Below are 23,169 nucleotides of genomic sequence, written 5' to 3'. Positions count from 1 at the left end.
AATAATTATAATTTCATATCTATTTTGTAAATAAATAATTGAGAATATCTACCCATTGTTTGACTTTGTTGTTATTTATGTTCGCTACTCCGGACCGAACTCGTGTTTCCGTCCTAATGTTAAGATCTTCCAGGAGATCGATTTATGGTCGTACGATCTAGAATTACCGATGTAGCTCAGCGAGTCGCAAAGCTGAAGAGGAAATGGGCGGGGAAACAATGAACGTTGGAGTTCCAGGGTGCTGTAATGGCGACCAGCACTGGTAAACACTGCGTTGGTCGGCCCCCAACGACATCCAACGAGTCGCTGGGACTCTGCTCAGGACTGCGGATTTTGGAACTCAAGGTTAATCGGAGATAACTAGCGATAAGGCCGCCAAATTGTACGTTCCACCTTAATGTGCTGTTGTATTTGTATCTCTGTAAATTTTCTGTGGTATACAATAAAAGAGTACCTATTCATTCATTCATAATCGGTTGAAGTGAAGATGATGGTGATAAATAATAAATGATTTTTTGAATGTATTCAATAATATTAAATTTTCACCTAGATAGAATAGTATGCCTAATGATTGTTAAAATCGTATGGAAAAATCTTACTAACGATATATGTCGATACCTGTCAGAGAAGATAGACAAGCTACAATAAAGTTTCGAGTTACATTTATCCAAGTTCAAATGCAGTAATGTTCATAAGCAGAAATATGTAGGTTATTATATTATGTGGGTTGTCATGATTAATTCTAACATACTCTAATTCTCCTTTAATTCTTTGTATTACTGCCATACGAATACTGATTTATGTACTGAGAGCGTGGTATAAATTACAATCTTCCGAGGTCAAAACAAGATCGTTTCCAAAATTCCTGGATATTTCAAAAGAAAAGAAAAAGTACTAATTCATCATTTTAATTTTATTTTATTTAAGCTAACATATAAATAGTAAAAAAGCCCTACGTAAAATACAACGAATGTCGGCAAAGTATTATAAAATAATTAATGACTTTTAATTATCACAGCTAAACAATTTGTGAATAACAATATACTAGCATAATACAATAATTTGAACACATCCTACTAATATCTAAACAATCAATACATTATTTATTCAGGTCATACCTTGTCTTAGATGATGTTTTTTATTACATTGATGGAATTTTAATGTGTGCAATATTTTGGTCTGTCGGCCACGTTTATTTGTGATACAGTAAAAAACATATTCCCAAACTGTTAAGGTGTTAAATTGCTACGCCGCCTAACAATCTCGTAAGAGAGAGAAATCTAGAGTAAAGGCCCACCATGTTGGAATAGCAGGCTATAACGATTTCGATCACTCTACTGTTAATAATCGGGACAAACTGCTTATAGTGCTTTCTGAGGTACGGCTCTCTTTGTAAACATTTATAATACTATTGTGAAATACTGTGGTTTTAATATTAAAAATACATCTGGAATAAATAAAATAATAATAAAACGTTATTTAAAAATCCACCCTAATTCACTAATAATATAACAATAAATTATTACAGCTGGCACTGATTCATTTAAAAATTAACAAAAAATCGGTGCAAAATTAACTAGTCATTAAAACTTAACAAAAATTATATAATCGCTATTTAACTAACTGAAGCCGAAAACGCTCTAGGCTGATATTCAAAACTATACTTATTCTCATATATAGAAATGCAACTTTGTGTTAAAATTTAAAGTGATGAAATGGCTTCTGAATAAATCTATATTTTCATTCGAGACTTAAAAAAGTACTGGCGCTCAAAATGGTTTATTCTTATGCCAGTTTCCACTGACAACGAACAAGGACCTATCAAAATAAGTAGGTTAATCCTTAGCTAAAGAATTCGAAATTATTTAAGGTTGTTAAAAATAAAAAATAAAAATTTATTTATTAAATCTGTCAAGTGGCAGTTTACGAATTTCCTAAACCTTAAGTACCGGCAAATCGGCGTCGTAACTTTGGATAAAAAAGTTTTTTTTTCTCTGTCTTGGTATCACCTATTTCATTAGGCATCTGATTTAAGGGTTTCTTAGGTTTAGTAAAAACGTGCAATATTTTAGCATAAATCTTTTGAATTTGCTAAGTACTTAAGATTTGCATGCGCGCAATTGTGACGTTGTTTTAGAGTATACAAATACTAAAGTCAAAGAAAAATGAACCTAATTACCTAGTCTTAGCGTTGTAAATTCTATAACCTTTTTTTTTTTTTTTTAAATTAGGATTCGCTGTAGCGTGTTATACAAATTAAAGCCATCAAGGCTTTTGAACTAGTAGAACATTTTATGGAATTACTACCACCATTTTTTTCGCAAGTAATTCGGCTTATTTGTGCCGCCAAGCAGCATTGTAGTGTTCCGGTCTGAATGGCGTAGTTACCGGTGTAATAACAGGTACATGAGGTTTAAAACCTACGCCTTTAAATCCTGGAGCTCAAGGCTCTTTTTATAACAATCCCTATGTTGTTTTGCCACAGTTTTCGACTTACCTCATCATTTGCTTGGTCAAATTATTACTTTAAAAACAAAATAACACTCATAAATTCCATTTCACTTTGACTTTCAAACACCGTAACCGACCTTGGATTACTATCGTAGAAATCTCCACTGCGGTTATTTATTTAATTATACATAAAAAAAACTACGGAATCCTTGCACCTCTCATAGTTGCCGCTACAAAAAATGTATCTCTTACAATTTCGATTTAACTGAGTTTGTACTGATAACACAGTTGGAACTTCCAAAATCGACAGTAAGTTTTGGTAGCACTGATGTTACTAAGCTGTGGCATTCGTTGAGTTCCTCCGAAACTGCCTCGTAAGATATTTCTTTATCTCTGTAAAACAATACAAAGTATATAATAGATTAAATTTTTCTATTTCAGGAGCATAAAGAAATGAGGAGATACGTAGAAGAACTAAAGTTACCGACATAGCTCAACGAGTCGCGAAGCTGAAGTGGCAATGGGCGGGGCACATAGTTAGGAGAACCGATGGACGTTGGGGTTTCAAGGTGTTGGAGTGGCAACCCCGCACCGGTAAACGCAGCGTTGGTCGATCCCCAACCAGGTGGACAGACCACATCAAGCGAGTAGCGGAGAACCGCTGGATACAAGCGGCCCAGAATCGTGGAGTTTGGAACTCCCTACAAAAGACCTATGTCCAGCAGTGGACGTCCATCGGTTGATATGATGATGATGATTTTTTGTATTTCATTATAAGTGACGTCGGGTGACGGCGGATCAGAATACAGTTTCTACCCCCTCTCTTCCTTCAGGTTTCGTACGAGGCGACTAAAGGAATATAGCGTTAACGCGCAGCAGCGTCCTCTGTGTTACTACTACTATCAACTGAAATAACCAACCCGACTTTTTTTTTAATTTATTCATACATTTTTTTTTTATTTAGTTTAGTTTTTAATTATTCTATTTATGTTATAGTGTAGTGCGTAGTGATGCGTCATAGATACCAAATAAATAAAAAAAAAAATAGATTTAGATGCACAAGTGTCTTTATTAAATTATAGTATACTAGATGTGCCCTGCGGCTTCGCCCGCGTAATTTTGAGAGGCAGTTTACACCTATAGTCATATATGAGATTTTTTCACATTTTTTTATCTTACCTAATTTTTTTTCCAATGAGAAGTGAACTATATTATTTCTATTTATAATATGTATAAAAAGTTTCATGAGGATCGGTTAAGTAGTTTTTGCGTGAAAGCGTAACAAACAAACTTACATTAACATTTATAATATTAGTAGGGATTTAATTTCTCGCCAAACTGGATAGCCAGTTTGATGGCGAGTTGGCGCTCTATCTTAGAAATGAAACCAAAAACACCTTATTACGACATAACAATTATTTAATCAATATTAAACTTCTTTTTAGGGTAGGACTTCAAGTGTATCAGTTGCTTCAACGGTGAAGGGAAACATCGTGAGGAAACCTGCATACCTGAGAGTTCTCCATAATGTTCTCAAAGGTGTGTAAAGTTAAACTATCCGCACTGGGCCAGCGTGGTGGACTACGGCCCTAACCCCTTCTCATTGTGGAGGGAGACCCGTGTCCTGTAGTGGGCCCATAATGGGTTTATAGAGGTGAATGTATAAACTCAAAAAATATATTACTAATTTCGACAGTCAGTGCCATTAAGAAAAATTTCCTTAAATTTTTTTTTATTTTTTCTTCTGCTTGGTTAATATGCGCAAACTGGTGCGAGAGAACTTTAGTCCAGCTGTGTACTGTTACTATGGATGATTCCCTAACAGGTTAGCCAGTTATCATTTTAGATTGCAGCGTTACGTCAGGTGAGATTTCAGTTAAGGGCTAACATGTATCCCTACTAATATTACAAATGTTAATGTAAGTTTGTTTGTTACGCTTTAACGCAAAAACTACTTAACAGATTCTCATGAAACTTTGTACACATTTTTTGGAAGTGTTAGAAGTAATATAGGATACTTTTTATCCCGACATTAAGCTCGGTTCCTTTGGTAGAGGGGATGAAAGTGTTTGACGATTTTACACCATAACTCCGACAAATTATTTTTGTACTATAGAGGTTATATGTATTTCATTTTGCCCAAAGTTTGTGTGGATCTGATGAATGTAGTTGGAGATAGAGGACAGAACTCCTCAGCGGACAGCAACCCCTCATTTAAGGCTTAGAGATACTGTATACTTTAAACATTTTTAGAACTACAACTAAATTGAATGCCACATATAAAAACAAAATCAAACGCAGACGAAGTCGCGGGCAACAGCTAGTAGAAATATAAAAAAGGTTAATAAGACACAAGTGGAATCTGCCTTCCGAACCGGTGGTAGAGTCACTACAAACAGACTGTCTTGACGTTTTAAAAGTGCTTACAAACTGGGCGTAATTGAAATAAATGAATTTTGATTTTTTTTCAAGGTGGCACTTTGTGGTACCTACTCCCTTACAAGCCCAGATAAGCATTGCTCTGTTAATAGGCGGTAGTTTTCGGGACTTTACCAACAACGAAGAAAAAAAAGTCGTATACTAACTTCTTATGCCTTACGAGAGCTCCTGAGATCACGAGTCCCTGCACACAGTTGGCCGCGGAGTCGAGGCTGAGGCAGTACGGGTGAGACCGACCGCTCTCGAGCCTCGCTTGCACCAACTTCAATAACTGTACATGCTCGCATTGCTTACACTGTGGACAAAATAATGACAACAATGAAAATTAAGCTTGATTTGCTATACACCTGCGATAGTATAAGAAAAATATCATTTATAATTTCTTAACTGTTAATACAAACCTTCGAAATAAGATCTGGCACTCGTTTGAAATAAAAAACTAGCCAAGTGCGAGTCGGACTCGCGAACGAGGAGTTCCGTATCATTAAATATAAAAAATGGTAAAAATAAAACTCATGTCTGTTGTCTGTTTTTAGTATAATATTTGTTGGTATAACAGCAACAAACATAAATTATCTAACAAAATGTCTACTGTATTCTTACTATCACAGGTCATGAAATATGCTGTACGTCATGAACTGTGATATTAAGACAGTGACAGGCGGACAGACGGACAGAACAGACAGCGGAGTATTTGAACGAATGAATGAATGAATATACTTTTATTGCACACCACAATAAGTACATAAAAAAAGAAAAGTGTGGCAAAACAACGTACACAATTTGGCGGCCTTATCGCTTCAGAGCTATTTCTTCCAGGCAACCTATGGTAAAGAAAACTAATACAGACAATAGTTAGGTGGTGCATATATACATATACCCCTAAAAAATATGTCATTACTCAAATAAATATATATATAAAACAATACTTGTAACTGAATACAAATAAATAAGTAACTACCAATATAAATCCCTACTAATATTATAAATGTGAATGTAAGTTTGTTTGTTACGCTTTCACGCAAAAACTACTACACCGATCCTCAGGAAACTTTATACACATATTCTTGGAAGTGTTAGAAGTAATATAGAATACTTTTTATCCCGACATTAAGCTCGGTTCCTTTAGGAGAGGGGATGGAAGTGTTTGACGATTTTACACCATAACTCCGACAAACTATAACCGATTTAAAACATTATTTTTGTAATATAGAGGTAGTATGTGTAGGAGATAATATGTGTTTAATTTTGCCTAAACTTTGTGGATCTGAATGTGGTTGGAGATAGAGGACAGAACTCCTCAGCGGACAGCAGCAAACCCCTCATTTAAGGCTTAGCGATACTGAATACTTTAATTTTTTTTAGAACTAAATTGAATGCCACTTCAAAAAACAAAATTAAACGCAGACGAAGTCGCGGGGAACAGCTAGTATAATATATAAATACAGAGAAATATAAAAAAAATATATATCTGCAGTGGCGTGCATAGAGGGTATGCACAGGGTATGCAGATGGTATAAAATGAAGAAAAACTCCAGTAATACTAACATACTTTTCCATTACTACTTAAACAAAAATGAATTTTCATCTCCTTTCCATAATGAAGTTTACTTTCTTTTATCAAGTTTATATATTTTTTATTTATTTTTTTATTTTTTTATATGTGATTTCATAACCGGACTTCCCTCAACTAAATAGGTACTGACAGAATACCAGCGTTGTGGGTACATTAGTATCCGGAACATTAAGCTGAGTCAGAACCTTTTTATTGGCACGACACAAATCTTAGACTTAAGCTATTATTAAATAAGTACTACCTACATGTTTAAGTTACTCCGTATGTAAGTCTGTTTGTGTTGTTCTGATAAATAAACAAATTCTATTCTAATAGTTAAAAAAAAACTTGATAGGTTTTGTAAGCGTTATAAATAGCCTACCCTTTAGTATTTATAGCTCGCTCGGGATTTTTTTTATTTTATTTTATATCATCTGCATACCCTGTGCATACTGTTTATGCACGCCACTGTATATCTGTAATAGGTTCTGCAATGTTTTTGTAATAAGGTCCCGTTTTACGTAAAAAGAACACACAACAGAAGTACTAGAAATACTTTATTTATGATTCTATGATTTTATCATTTATTAATGTTTCTTACCCGCATCATAACATCAACGCAAGCCGCTAGTGTGGTCAACGCAGGTAATATAGCCCATTGCAATAAATACTGGAGTCTCTGCTCTGAACCCGCCCTTAGGGTTCCCGCTTCGATCACCACGTTATTCTCAATACAATAGTCTAAGGCTTTGTTAAATTTCTGCAAAGAAAAATACACAGATTACAGTGACCTGATACGATTGCAGAACATTGAAAACTAAAACGCGACCTAAAAGTCGTATTTTGTGATGCCTGGCGCAGCGGTGAAGGCTGTTAATTAATTGGGACCTCCCAAGTTCGATCCCTGGCGGGGTAAATTCGGGATTATATAATTTCTCAATTTCAAATCACTTTCCATGAAATATAGTCAAAGTTTTGCGGTTGATTTAATCGTAATCTTACCATTTCTTCAGTCTTCTCTAAATGGAAGTATTCGTATCTTAGCATTTTCCTCAGTCTATAGTATTCTGCAGAGAGTTGCTCTGAAAAGCAAAAGAATAAGTAAACAATTGTTTTTCTCAGACAGATTAAAGTGTCTATATATATATTAGGGTGGCGTTTTTTTATCACGTGAAAAATATCGGTTTTCGGTGTTTATGAGCTGTCTCCAAAGGACAACTCAAAAAAAAATTTTTTTAAAAGGTCACTAAGGATTTTTTAAATCATCAAAAATATTATTTCACCTGAGACAAAAATAAATAGTCCGTTTATTTGCGCCACCCTAATATATATATATGTACATATATATATATATATATATATATATATATATATGTATATATATATATATATATTAGGGGTATATGTTATATATGTATATATACATAACAACCAACCAACCAAAAAACTACTACATATATATATATATATATGTAGTTGTTTTTTGTCTGGTGGGAGGCTTTGGCCGTGGCTAGCTACCGCCCTACAAACTAAGACGTGCCGCTAAGCGATTTAGTGATTAGGGGTATGACTAACATACTCCCTAGCAGGTAAGCCCGCTACCATCTTAAACTGCATCATCACTTACCACCAGGTGAGATAGCAGTCAAGGGCTAACTTGTAGAGTAATAACAAAAATAAAAAAATATATATGAAAAGTGTTAATTTGATCATCATCAATATGTGTGTAATGTGGTAGTATATACAACGTGTAACTGAAAACTGAAATAATACTTCACAGGATTTTGAGGTACATTATGTAGTGTCTCTTAGACTTATTTTTGCAACGGAAACGCTAATAGTTTTTGAGTAAAACAATTCCCATAGTTTTTATTGAAAAAATCAGAAACGTGAAATCAAGTGACTCCTGTCACTTTAATAGGTACGCGTCGCGTAGCGTAGGTACTATGCGCGTGTCGGTCTTTTATCTTCAATAGGGTTGTCATAAGTAAACACTTAGAATGGTATGAAAAAATTAATATGCTTCTTATGATTATATATTTTTACAGGGTGGCTCCTTATGAAATGTACTTACGCATCCTGCAACAGTATTTCGTAAATCCGTTACACGTGGTATATCTTCAAAAAAAGTGTAAAAAAATACGGCATTATACTAACATGTGTACTGTTTGTTTCCCTGGAAATATTAATAAATAAATACATAAAGTGCACGCTGACGATGATTATGTTGATTACCTCTGGTAGTTTCGCCTCTAACCAAGATGGCGGTTATGACAGCTGGGGGTATCATGTAATGCAGCACTGGATTCACGTATAGCTGCAGTTGTATGATGGGTACAGCGTTTACCATGGTTTCAGCTTTCAGAATGTGCCCTTTAAACAAGAATATTCGGTATGAAATCTTAACATGGGTTTGCCTCCTGGCTAACTGAGCAGTTACCCATCGAATCCTTCCGCATTTGTTTAATAATACTTATAACAATAAGTACTTTATTCAGCTTCCTTTATTTACTAAAACTCAAGCCATAGTTGGTGTCAAGGCCCGACTGGGAAACCGTTTAACAGATGGAGTGTGAGGAACAAAAATGTGTTCACAGATAAAAAAGGTATACTATATATCTCTCATATATCCGGTGAGTAGTCTGCAAGACCTGGAATGTCCTTTTATTGTAAATTTATTTGGTTCGTCTAAAATGTTGGTTTTTATTTGAGGTCCTGCGGAAATAGCTTATTTTTCGGGCTTAAAAGTACCTCATAACTGTCTCCAGAAAATATATAAAAATGATATGATGATATAACCGTTATGATATTGTATAAATAATTATGAGGATATAACAAGAGGCAGTTATTTCTACATATATATACTTCTTTCTATCTATATAGGAGACGGACATTTACATATCATTTATTTGTATACATATATGAATAAATTAAACCAACAAAATATTCCATATTAGGTTAAGTATATGTAATTTTAGTAGCTATGTATACTTTAGGATTCCATTAAATTAATCACACTTCTTGAAAGTGTGATTATTTTGCCAATATTAGTTAACTGACTTGCTATTCCATGGTTATCTAATCAGTATCTAGCAAATAAATTCCTTAAGATTCAAATAACTATGCTTTTAAGATAATATTAAAGAGAATATAATGTCTTTATCATACCATGCGTAGGTGATAAAAGTACGCATTATACGATAAAGGTACCCCGTTATGATATTGTATAAATAATTATGAGGATATAACAAGAGGCAGTTATTTCTACATATATATACTTCTTTCTATCTATATAGGAGACGGACATTTACATATCATTTATTTGTATACATATATGAATAAATTAAACCAACAAAATATTCCATATTAGGTTAAGTATATGTAATTTTAGTAGCTATGTATACTTTAGGATTCCATTAAATTAATCACACTTCTTGAAAGTGTGATTATTTTGCCAATATTAGTTAACTGACTTGCTATTCCATGGTTATCTAATCAGTATCTAGCAAATAAATTCCTTAAGATTCAAATAACTATGCTTTTAAGATAATATTAAAGAGAATATAATGTCTTTATCATACCATGCGTAGGTGATAAAAGTACGCATTATACGATAAAGGTACCAGTATGTGCAGTTCAAGGTCATACTGAATATACGTCAGTTCAGAAATCAAGGTGGTGGTACCTTGATTTCTGACTGGGGCTACTAAAATTTATGAATACAAATTACTGAACGATTTGTTAAAAAGGGATCGGACGGACGGATCAGAGTCACTCAGCGGGCGATGGAGAGAGCTATGCTAGGAGTATCTCTACGTGATCAAATCAGAAATGAGGAGATCCGTAGAAGAACTAGAGTTACCGACATAGCTCAGCGAGTCGCGTAGCTGAAGTGGCAATGGGCAGGGCACATAACTTGGCGAACCGATGGACGTTGGGGTCTTAAAGTGTTGGAATGGTAGCCCGCACCGGTAAACGCAGTCTTGGTCGGCCCCCAACGAGGTGGACAGATGACATCAGGCGAGTCGCTGGGAGCTACTGGAGGCAAGCGTCCCAGGACCGTGGATTGTGGAACTCCCTACAAATACCTATGTCCAGCAGTGGACGTACATTGGTCGAAATGATGATGATGATGACGAGTTAAAAACAAATCCGGAAGTAAATAACAGTCGAGACTGAACAACAGTAGACGTAAAGTAGCCAGTAATCATTCATACGAAATATAACATACTTGCGGCAATGGGTTGAGACTTGATTCGAGGGAGCTATTGTAAAATTATTAAACATAAGAATGGAAGGTTATAATTGCTTAACTGATAAATTTATCAACTTAAACATATTCAGAGGTACTAATGAGGTGGGAGGGGCTTAGATACATAAGGTAGGGGTAAGAAAGTTATAAAAGGCGACACATTTGGTTTATTCTTCACTTAAGAATAATTCATAGTCAACATCACCTGTAGATGCTCTGGTTTCGGAGCGAAACGTGCGTAGAGGGTACATTCCCTAAGATCTGTTTGATGTTGAGTATAAAGATTGAAAAATGATAAATTACACCATACAGATCTCCTGCTTTTCGCGGAGTAGGTATAGCAAATTAAGCTTAATTTTCTTAATTTGGCATACTGTTAGTTACTCTTGCAAACAAACAATCTTTTATGGATAAACCAAAACGCACAAGTTAGGAATATAATTTCCTGTTATAGATTACGCGAAAGAGGTCAATTCACTTATCTAAAAAAGTTATATGACCGTATATAATAGCTACGTCATTCTAATCGTTCGCAAGCGCAAAGGCCTACCTTTCAAAGTATTTTCTGATAAGTATTATTAAATAAATCAAATCAGAGTCAGATATCACCACGATAAGTTCATTAATCGTGATATATCTCGGGATTTAGGTTCTAAGCATACTACGTATGAGGAAAACGTAAGCATGTGTTGATGAATGCTTTAACGTAGATTAATTGCGCAATATCGAATCCTAAGCGATGGTTTTGACTAGTATTAAACTTTGATTCAGCAAATTGAAGACCTTATCACAGGCACTTATGAAGCGTTCATACGTTAAATCTTTAAACACTAATGTCAGGTGATGGTGATAACTGTATTCGTTAAGTTAAAACTAAAGCTAGGAGGGTCCCAAACGCGCCCTGGTCTAAGAGCCCACAACACACTTAGCCAGGGTTTTTTTTTTTGTTTTCACCATCCCACAGTCGAGTTAATGTTGAGCTATAAAGTTAGAGCAGTTCCTTAATATTATAATAGGTTTTTTTATAAGCTTAGGTACGTTGTATATATATATATATTAAATTAAAGAACCTTAAACCCACAACACACAAATCCTGTAATTCTGATTTTTGTTGTACAAACGTTCTGTCAAAAGCCCGAGCTAAAGAATTGTAGGCAAATTTAAGCTTTAACCCAATCAATAAATAAGGTACTACAACAATACACGTCGCCATCTAGCCCTAAAGTAAGCGTAACTTGTGTTATGGGACTCGCTGGGTATGTGGGTATGCGCAGGGTATGCAGATGATATACAATGAAGAAAATCTCCAGTATGAGTTATAAAAAAACTTAAGGTTAGGCTTTGTAATAGTTATAAAAACCCTAACCTTAAGTATGTATTAACATTAATGGTGATTTTATTAATTTTATATCATCTGCATACCATCTATGCACGCTACTGCACATACCCTTCCGGTTACCAAACAGTTTAGATAATTTCTAACCTGTCCGTCTCCGGGAGAGATGAGTGAATGCATTTGCCACCAATAAAAAAAAAAAGTCTGCAAAGAGTCCTCAGCGGGATCCCACTTTTATGACCGGTGTCACGATATGGCAGTGTCACGATATGGTACTAATATTGTTATTAAGAAAGTGTTTTTTTTTGTTTATCCTTCCCTCAATCCCTACATAAGCAACCATTTAATTTTTTTTTTAATATAGAGTTAGTTGGAATGCAATAAAGGCAATTTGACAAAAAGTAACAAAGGCAATTTATCCCAGGAAAACTAGCGGTTCCCACGGATTTTTAAAAAAAACCGTGTGTAGGAAAGTTTTCTACGATTCCATACCTCTAATGGGTGTCTCCGTTCCGAAACGTTGCGGTGGTTTCGAGAACGTTTTAGATTTTATTTTGTTTTAAATAGTTTATTTTAGGTTATATTTATAAAACAATTATTTTAAAGATAATTAAATAAACCTTTTTTTGAAAAACTAAAATTGCGACTATAGCTAACTTCAGAGTGTCGGGTTTTTGTGACGGTATGCGCGCGCATCTCTTAAATATTTACTCTCACCATTTTTCCCTAACGCGCAAGAAGAAATATAACTTCAAAAAGTAGCCTATGCTACTCTGCGTCTTTTTAACTATTTATATGCGAAAAATTAAGTTGATTGCTTGCGTTGTTAGGGCGTGAAGAAAGGACAAACAAACAAACACAATTTCGTGTATAATATTAGTTAGGGCAACATTTTCCTTACCTTTCATTTTCCGCTGTATATCTGAATTGACGACCATGGGTAAGCTGGGTACGAGCCGCAACTTCTTATCGCCGTCCAGCGTAATCATGTTTTTATGCACAACCAAAATTCTTTCGACACTGACTTTAACGTCGTTTTCGAACACCGACGCACCGAGCGTTCGCAAGACTTCTATCAGCCATTCGACTTTCTCCAAAACCTGTAGAGAAATTAATTCTTGTAACTTTTTACAAAGCAGTATATTGGATAGAAGTAGCGTTACTTTGCGGAAATCGATAATATATTATGAAAATTAAGCTAATTTGCTATACTCCGCGAACATCAGGGGAATCTGTATGGTGTCATTTATAATTACTTTAATCCGTATACTCCACACCAAACAAATCCTCGGCAATTTATCCTCTGCAATGTACCCTCTACGCACGTTTCGCTCCGAACCGGAGCGTTGCATTTCGCTCCAACATTTTTTAAAATTTAATTGTTATTATTTTTAAAGGTAACTGTTACCTGATCAAACTTCAAAGCCTCATTCTTCATCAGACTCTCCATAAGGACGATAGCCAAGAGATTCGTTATAGTGACAACTGTGCATTCCTGTTGCAGCGTCACTATGTAATCAGCGATATCGTGCACTTTTTCCATCTGTCCCGCAGTCAAGTGCTGCAAATCTAAAGGCATCAAAGTTTCCGTACGCCGCCGTTTGATCTCGGCCGACCTATGGAAGTATTCCTCGACGGATATCGGATCGCCGAAATTGATGTATATATTCCCATAGTGGTCGTTTAGCCTGTGAAGAGATTTCAGGAGACCCTGTAATGGGATTTTAATGATACGACAGGTGCCCGAAAAATACATGCGTATATATATATAAAAAAAATTACGCGCAATTATAAAACGAGTTTGGTTATATATATAAACAATTATTATTGAAGCGGTGATAGCGCAGTGGGTAGGAGCTCGACTTCACTTTCGGGGGGGCCGAGTTCGAATCCCAGCACGCACCTCTTACTTTTCTAAGTTATGTGCGTTTTAAAACGGTGAAGGAAAGCATCGTGAGGAAACCTGCATGCCTGAGAGTTCTACATAATATTCTCAAAGGTATGTGGAGTCAACCAATCCCCTATATTCCCCCATATCCCCTATCCCCCATATCCCCTTCTCATTATGGTAAGAGACCCGTGCCCTGTAGTGGGACGAGAATGGGTCGATATGATGAATCAATTATTAACAGATAGCAGCAGCGACAAACTTTAAGTCTTTTTTATGATTCCCACGTTTTTATCAACTTGCTTTATAGTTGACAGGTAAACTTTTAGTTAGGAAGAAAGTTCAGGTAAATTTTTTTAATTTCATTTGTAACCAACTTCCCGATGAAACAGGGCTTTTTCATTTCGAAGAAACCTAAAAGTTGGCATGATAAAGCGCGAAAAGTAATAAAAATAAGCCTGGTTTATTAAAAAAAACATACAATTATAATTATTTATGTGTCGTATTTTTGCGTTCAACAAAACTACTAGAAAATACTTGGTAATGTCTACATATATCTGCTATACTATTATTCCATTTTTATTATTTATAAATAACCAAAACGTTCTTAAAAATTTCGTAACTTTGACATTTATACCTTTAATTACACCTTTATATTTATTTATTAAGGTTTGTATGCCTTTGGTTGCCTGGAAGAGATCGCTATTTAGCGATAAGGCCGCCAAATTGTACGTTCTACCTTATTTTGCTGTTGTATTTGTATCTCTGTAAATTTTCTCTGTGGTGTACAATGAAAGTGTATTCATTCATTCATTTATTTCTATCCAGAAAATTTTACTGAATCTAGTTAATAAGAGAACGAAAATTATTTTTTTTTTCGGTGAAGAACTAAATATTTTTTTAATAGTTTATGATCTTTGAGCCTTTAATGAACAAGCATCATGTTTGACGGTCGGTCGACTACTGTGTTACCGGAGCGTGTTAGCGTGTTACTCCGGTAAGAGCTACCTCTTGCCGGAGTAACCTAAGCCGATCTGCATGTGCGTGTATTATGAATCTTGTAGTCTTCTACTTACCCCAGTAGTCTCCTTTGGTTTGGGCACGCCTAAGTGTTCGTACGCGAACAGGCTCTGTTCGACCACGCGGTCGTAGCTGATGTTGACGGGTACTATTGTTACATCTGTCACTTCGCGCGCGAAGTACGGCACCAGCGTCATTGTCAGCATACCTACGGACCAAGTATTACTCTTTAAAAATCATCAACATTGTCACCAGCCAATTTACAGCCTAGTACAGAGCACGGGTCGCTTCTCAGAGTAAGAAGGGGTTAGGGTCGTAGGACAAGTGCGGATTCTTGGGTTTTACCGTCTTATGAGAACGTTATGGAGAACTCTCAGGCATGCAGATTTCCTATTTATATAAAGTAAAAGTCAAAGTCAAAGTCAAAAATATCTTTATTCAAGTATAGGTGGCAATTTTGATGCGTACATAAGAATTACACGGTAGTGAGATGATGGCGATAACAACATTCGTAAACTTAAAACTAAAGCTACGAGGGTTCCAAACGCGTCCTGATCTAAGAAGAAGCCCACAACAAACTTAGCCGGGTGTTTTATTTTTGTTATCACCATCTCACATTGTCATTTAAAATTATTAGAAGAGCAACCTGGTTAGAGCAACAATTCACACCCAAGCTTTTTTATCGATAACGTAGTCCTTTATACTAAGTATAATAGGACTTTTCTATAAGCTTACGTTTAATACAAGTTTTGAACTTTTTAAAAGACATCTCCAAGATGTTTATTGAAGAATTGTATGCAATTTCCTTTAAACGATTTAAATATATAACCGACAACAATATCGTTAACAATGCAAACTACTTTTAGCCTACCTATGTGAGGCTAATAATTGTTTCCATTTTTTTAAAATTAAATTTCTATAACTTCTCACCGTTTAAACCTTCCCTGGACTTATACTGAATATTTTAACCTAAACTAGTCAAATCGGTCCAGCCGTTCTCGAGTTATAGGGACTAACGATCCGCATTTCATTTTTATATTGACATTGGCTGCTGTTTGAGTCCAAGACCGTGGGTTCGATTCCCACAACTAGAAAATGTTTGTGTGATGAACAATGAATGTTTTTCAGTATCTGGGTGTTTATATGTATATCATAAGTATTTATGTATATTATTCATAAAATTAAAAATATTAATCCAAATCCGAATTTGAAGCGCTTTGTATCTTCGTTTCTGATGCGCACCGCTAGGATCTGGAATGCCCTTCCAGCTTCCATTTTCCCCAGTACCTACAATATGAAAACCTTCGAATCAAGAGTGAATAGGCATCTTCTAGGCAAGCGCGCTCACCTTAGGCTGCATCGTCACTTACCATCAGGTGTGATTGCAGACAAGCGCTCGTCTATAAACATTAAAAAAAATATCTTCATAATTCTTTTTCTTCTCCGATTTACAAGCTTAAACTCCACGTAGGGCTGCCTGGACGCAGAAATATTGGATAGAAATATTGAAGAGAATCTTAACAATTATTCATTGTAAAGTCAACATCTCCTGAGGATGTTCCGGTTTCGGAGCGAAACGTGTGTAGAGGGTACATTGCCGAGGATCTGTTTGGTGTGGAGTATACGGATTGAAGAAATCCGCGGTGTGTAGCAAATTAATCTTAATTTTCATAATATAATGGAGGAAGCAGAAATTCTAATTTGTATATTGAATATTAATATTTCATGTAAGTTTTTAATTATTCTGTCAAGTTATAGTGTAGATGGGTCATAGTTACCAAATAAAAATAAAAATTATTATTATTATAAATTCTTATAATAATCATACAATTACGAAGGACGGTACCCTGGCGTCTTAATTAATAACACGGAAGAGTATCAATTATTTATTATTATTTTAATTAAAATTGCGTAGTAATATTTTTATAAGGCTTTGTTCTTTTTTGCTCGTGAATTAGAAAAAAAACATTCTACGTTATAACTATTTGCCTAAATAGGATAAGTACAGCAAAAAAAAGATAAGTATAATTGAGACTATTAAAGTTTCACATAATAAAACACTTATAAGTACCTATTAAAAGAAATACGTGATTCCCAAAATGAATAAATTATTATAAACAAATATTGTTAATTACCTGCAGTAGATTTGTCGTCACAGCGAAGTTATTTTATTGGTAATTTGTACACGGAAACACTTGATATAAATTTAAATAAAAAAAGTTTTTTTTCAACATTTTAATATAGGTACATTGTAAAGGAAATTTTATGATCATTTATCCTTTTGTCTCCTAGATTTGAGTACCCCTCGTCAAATGTGTTGCTGCAAGGCTAGCACGGGCAAGAGACAAAAATATATCCCCCGATTATATCACCTGGACAAGGGATATAATTAACGTATCCACCTGCTAAAGCAAGGGAATATGGAGTAGGAGAAGTTTTTCCCCGTTTATTATTACATATAATTTGGATATAATTTCCACTTGTGCGGCAGTGCTCTGAGAGTTGTTGATAAAGCTGTGGGAGAAGGTAAATTTATATCCTTTCCCCTTGCTGGGAGTGAACTATGGAGTGGAATGCCCTACAAAAGACTTATATCCAGCAGTTTACGTCAACTGGTTGATATCATAATTCATTATTTTTCATTACTAATGAAAAATATGTGTTTAATTTTGCCCAAACTGTGGTTGGAGATAAAGGACAGAACTCCTCAGCGGACAGCAGCAAACCCGTCATTTAAGTCTTAGCGATACTGAATACTTTATTTTTTTTTTAGATCTACAACTAAATTTAAGTCGCGGGCAACAGCTAGTAATAGTATAAAATAATAGTTTCAAAAAAAATCATACCGTACTTCGGAGCCAGGCTTTTATTGCTGCGACTTCTAGTGCCTTCTAGAAAGAACTCGACGGGCGCACCATGCTTCGCAACCAGGGTACGCACGTAATGCCGCAACGTCGCCGCGTATAGAGGTGCCCCGGTTAGAGTGCGACGGATATAGAAGGCACCGGTCTCCCTCATGCTTTGACCGACCACAGCCATAGAGTAGAAATCTGGTGAAATAGAATAAGTAGAGTGATTCTTCATCATAATTATTTTTTTAACTGCAAGTTACTAAGTATCTAAAACTGTAAGAACCAAGACTGAAAATGCAGACTAAAAATTTTAACAGGAAATCTGCGGATCATCGCAGAAGTGTATTTGAAAATTTCATTTTCAGTCTTGGTTCTTACAGTTTCTAAAAATATTCTAGTAATGCATATTGTATTATTTTATTTTTTCTTAATTCTGGTAAACAAACCCCTAATTTGATTCTTTGAATATACTTAGGTATTACAAATAACATTTGTAATAACCTTAAAGCGATGTCCTGAAAAAAACACTGAGGTACCTAGTTAAAAGGAAGTCTCGACTTTTTGTCTGAGTTCCTCAAAGTTTAGGCACTCTGTCTATTCTGATTACTGGTGATTACGTATGCTAACTTAATCTTTTAGGTTTGTTGTAAATGAACTTCTTATAGCGTTATTTTATAAAGTCATCTAACTTCAGGCGATGAAATAGAACACTTACATGACTCATTTATGTTTATATAGACTAAACATACATTTTATGTTTACTCTATAGGCAAAAAAATGTTTTATTTATTGAGATATAAAAAAGCAATATCACGTTAAATTTTTGTGTAATACAATGATATTATATTTCGTTTCATAGCTCTCAATTTACGCATAAACGTCCCTTAGTTAAGAGATATCTTCGAGCATAACTAAAAAGACGGATATTTAGTATATTTAGTGTTTACGGAAGCTTTAATTTTCTGGATTTCGTTTCCTTCTTGAATATTATTGCAAGGTTTCATGACTTGATAGCATAAATTAAACTCGTGGCTTATATTGTAGAGGTAATGCGAGGTAGGACACACAATCCGGACGTGATAATGCAAGTAAGGTTGTGTGTCCCCGAGGGGTATGTGAGGCGGAGGCGACGGCCGACACTGCTGGAAGTACCGATTGGGCGGACAAATTTATTAAAAGAGGCACCAATGACGCGCGTCCTCCGCATCCTCAATGTCATATCAGAGCAATGTGATTTGTATTGTTGCGCTCTGAGTTAATTCACGAGGATCGCAATGTGGGTTATTTGTTACCCGAATAGGTAATTAAATATTATAATGTTAAGATTATGTAAAAAAAAAAAAGCTACACTATCGCATTAGTTTTAAGTATTCTATTCTATTCTAATAAATAAATAAAATTTTTTTTCGAGAAAACATGTAAATGGTCGTTATGTTTTTGTAATAGATATGACTTTGACTTTGTGAGTAATAGATAAGGAGAAATACATAGAACACATAAGTAGGTAACTAATTAAATCTACCTTGGCGTTAGCAAAAAAAGCTACACTATCGCATTAGTTTTAAGTATTCTATTCTATTCTAATAAATAAATAAAATTTTTTTTCGAGAAAACATGTAAATGGTCGTTATGTTTAGGTAATAGATATGAGTTTGACTTTGTGAGTAATAGATAAGGAGAAATACATAGAACACATAAGTAGGTAACTAATTAAATCTACCTTGGCGTTAGCAAAAAAAGCTACACTATCGCATTAGTTTTAAGTATTCTATTCTATTCTAATAAATAAATAAAATTTTTTTTCGAGAAAACATGTAAATGGTCGTTATGTTTTTGTAATAGATATGACTTTGACTTTGTGAGTAATAGATAAGGAGAAATACATAGAACACATAAGTAGGTAACTAATTAAATCTACCTTGGCGTTAGCAAAAAAAGCTACACTATCGCATTAGTTTTAAGTATTCTATTCTATTCTAATAAATAAATAAAATTTTTTTTCGAGAAAACATGTAAATGGTCGTTATGTTTTTGTAATAGATATGACTTTGACTTTGTGAGTAATAGATAAGGAGAAATACATAGAACACATAAGTAGGTAACTAATTAAATCTACCTTGGCGTTAGCAAATCCATTACATGGTTACCTTGAAGTTATTACAACTTTAGGTAAAACTTCACTTATACTTGCCACTATACAAATATTATTTAATGACATAACAAAGAAAACACTTAGAACAATGCAGGTATACTTATTTTTGTAGCGATCGTAAAAAAACTTTATAGAACTAGTTATTAATAGTAGTTTAATATTAATAAAGTTTATTATCAATAATATGTGATAATAACTTTTAGCCCACTAACCCAGATTGGATAGAACAGAGGTTCTCAAACTTTTTTTTTAGGTTTTTTTATAATATTTACTAGTTTCAATACACCTCCTGCCATGTTCAAAACCAAAATTCTCACGCAATTTATGGTCATGAAATTTCTAAATAAATAGACGATGATAAAAAAATAGCCGAAACATCAGTATGCTTTTTCAAAAAATCTCAATACTACTATTTTTCATCAAAATACAGAGTGACAAATCACTAAAACATTTGGATATTCATTGCTAACAAGTTTATTTTTAAAGGTTTATATCATTGATAGCTTAGCACGCAAACATTTTTATATTTCACTTTACATCTCATCCCCTCCTCACCATTCTACCATCGCACTGCAAGGCACCGGGCGGGTTTTCAACCCTATGCTGTTAATATCCCAAAAACTTGCACAAAGCGATTTGCATCTTCTTTTCTTAAACGCATGGCTGGGGTTTGGAAACACAGAACCCTTCCGAGTTCTGTGTTTCTTAATTCTTGCAACCTGGGTATCTTTAAAACAAGAGTGAATAGGCATCTTCTAGGCAAGCGCGTCCCATCTTAGGCCACATCTACACTTTCCATCAGGTGATATTGTGGTGAAGAGCTAGTCTATTATAGTTAAAAAAAAAACAACTTTAAACTTCAATTTTTATTTCACACCAACTAGACCCATAGCAAGGCCTCTTGGACCTCTCTGGGAATCATTGAATAAGACGGTGCCCAGAAATAATAAATAATTACATTTTGTAAGTACTTACCCATTCCTGCAGCGACAGCTGGTAAACTTATGTCATAGTGGTAGCATAGATATGTGGTGAGGCAGAAATCAGCATAGCTTCTGTGCGTTGGTAGAAAAATTACAGGATTCTTTCCCATTGTTGACTTTAACTACAACAAAAAAGGTTATTTACCTACATCAAATTTTGTTAAAACAAAATAACATTATGTATAAATGTACATAAGTATAACGGAAGAGTTATTATAATAATGGTAACATGTATCATTTCATAAGTGCCTGTAACAATTTGAATTTTTAATTTGGAAAATCGCATCAGTGAAATGGGATTATTTTGTAGTTAATGAGAGAGGTAGAAATTTTACCACTACTACCCAGACTTTACGTAATCTAATGGCTGGCTTATAATTATCTATCTATATATATAAAAGAGAAAGTGTGTGGATATGTTTCGTGTAGGCTCTGAAACGGCTGGATCAATTTCATTGAAACTTTCAAGGAATCTCCGGATTGACCTGGCGAGTAATCCTGTAAAGTTTGGTGACGATTGGAGCACTCCTATTTTTTAACTGTCAAACTGACAAATATAGCTTTTAATCAAATAAAGCAAAATCTAGCCCAGCGAAGCGGGCTGGGTACGCTAGTTTGAAATATAATAGAGATTACCTTTAATATTGCCGGCTCATTGACAAATACACCAATTTTCATCATGAAGCAGACTTTGAGGAACACAATACCCATCCACCGCATAACATGTGTTTTACTATCCAATGCAATCTCCTCTAAATACTCCAACACCTCCTTTTTCAATTGTTCTTTACGTACGCCCGTTCGAATGCTTTCCTACAAGGAATTATATATTATTATAAATTATACAGATACAGGGTTTAAATAAAAATACCAGTATTCTCTTAGCCTTGTAGTTACCATAATTCAATCTATAACTTTAATTCTATGACTTTACAAATTTCACTTTTAATTTATTTCACACAAAGAAATTTATAAATCATGTTATATCTATAAAGAGACATAACACTGTGAAACCGAATACATAGCAAAGCAGTTACCATAGTCGACTGACCCTGTTGGCGATCTTCTGTGTTGTGTGTTAGTCGTGATTTGTACACTGTTGCCAATGTTACATTACAGAGTCTACTACTCTGTTTCTATGTAAAACTATTGAGTTACAAGATGTTAGTTATAATGCAAAAAACTTACAGGCCTAGAGATTTCTAGTATTTCTTATTAAACCCTGTTTTTTTTTTTTATTATTCATTAATGTCAGCAAGTGAATGAAATGTACAGACAAGTAGAAATTTATTTTATGGCACATAACAAAAATAAAATAAACTGGCTAAGTTTGTTGTGAGCTCTTCTTAGACCAGGGCACGTTTGGAACCCTCCTAGCTTTAGTTTTAAGTTAATGAATCCAGTTATCACCATCACCTAACATTAGTCTTTACATGTTCAATGTATGAATGCTTCATAAGTGCTTGAGATAAAGTCTACGTAAAAAAAAACATTTTTGGATTTTGAATTTTGCTGATATTTAAAAGCTATAAAAATAGTTATGCAAGTGTAGTCCTAAGTCAATGTGGTGTACGAAGGTACATACCTACATACATACATGAGTTATATTAATCCAGTATGAGTTATAAAAAATTAGGGGCCGTTTTTATAACTCCTACAATGCCTATCCTTAAGTTTTATACAACTAGTACTGGAGATTTTAATCATTTTATGTAATCTGCATACCCTGTGCATACCCTCTATGCATGCCACTGTACGGACATCCCTTGAATTAAATATAACTTGATTTTGTATTTTAAATATCGAAGAAGTTTATTATTGTATAGCCTTCCTGATTAGAATCAGCATTTCTTACAAATCATACAAAAATCAAATAATTCAGAAAGGCGTAGATTATAGCTATTATATATTTGAATGTTCTTACCGCCTCCAGAAAAGAATCGATATATACCGAATCTGCAACCACTTTTTTTAAATCTTGCGGACCGTAATATTTATCGAGGGTTAATGTTTTCATGGGCTCCCATGCTTTCGTCATGAATTTCACTATTCCGAATTGCGTATTCCTTGGTTTCAATATATCAGTAAAATTAACGATACCACTCATTGTGGAGAATTTAATTTAATTTTAGCACCAAATTAAAATAACGCTCAAGTTTTCAATCGCTTTTAACTATTTACGATCATTTTTATTTATTTTACCGAAGTTTTCGTTCATGTTTAACATAAAAACTATAAAAT

The 23,169-nt window shown here is 34.5% G+C and overlaps 1 protein-coding gene across 1 annotated transcript; it reads right to left on the bottom strand.

The window, feature by feature from the left end:
• Positions 1 to 1,022: 1,022 nt before the first annotated feature.
• On the bottom strand, positions 1,023 to 23,167 carry LOC120632239 (dihydroxyacetone phosphate acyltransferase). Its single transcript, XM_039902044.1, has 12 exons — positions 22,853 to 23,167; positions 21,565 to 21,741; positions 20,921 to 21,050; positions 17,788 to 17,991; positions 14,998 to 15,149; positions 13,442 to 13,744; positions 12,935 to 13,133; positions 8,681 to 8,818; positions 7,448 to 7,527; positions 7,047 to 7,205; positions 5,037 to 5,185; positions 1,023 to 2,844 (listed from the first exon to the last, which is right to left on the bottom strand). Exons 1-12 carry the CDS (start codon positions 23,033 to 23,035, stop codon positions 2,700 to 2,702), a joined length of 2,019 nt encoding a protein of 672 aa, XP_039757978.1. The 5' UTR covers positions 23,036 to 23,167; the 3' UTR covers positions 1,023 to 2,699.
• Positions 23,168 to 23,169: the final 2 nt, after the last annotated feature.

Source organism: Pararge aegeria, chromosome 19 (genome assembly GCF_905163445.1).
Source record: "Pararge aegeria chromosome 19, ilParAegt1.1, whole genome shotgun sequence".
Classification (NCBI taxonomy): Eukaryota; Metazoa; Arthropoda; class Insecta; order Lepidoptera; family Nymphalidae; genus Pararge; species Pararge aegeria.
The sequence above is the reverse complement of the archived record's forward strand: the minus strand, read 5'-3'. Positions and strand labels throughout refer to the sequence as shown.

What these genes read in the sequence shown, in the direction of transcription:
- LOC120632239 (XM_039902044.1), bottom strand. Translation starts at nt 23,035, where the DNA reads ATGAGTGGTATCGTTAATTTTACTGATATATTGAAACCAAGGAATACG. An exon ending in TCGATTCTTTTCTGGAGGCG is followed by an intron (nt 21,742 to 22,852) that starts GTAAGAACATTC and finishes AATTCCTTGTAG; the next exon opens with GAAAGCATTCGAACGGGCGT. An exon ending in GCGTTGATGTTATGATGCGG is followed by an intron (nt 5,186 to 7,046) that starts GTAAGAAACATT and finishes TTTTGTCCACAG; the next exon opens with TGTAAGCAATGCGAGCATGT.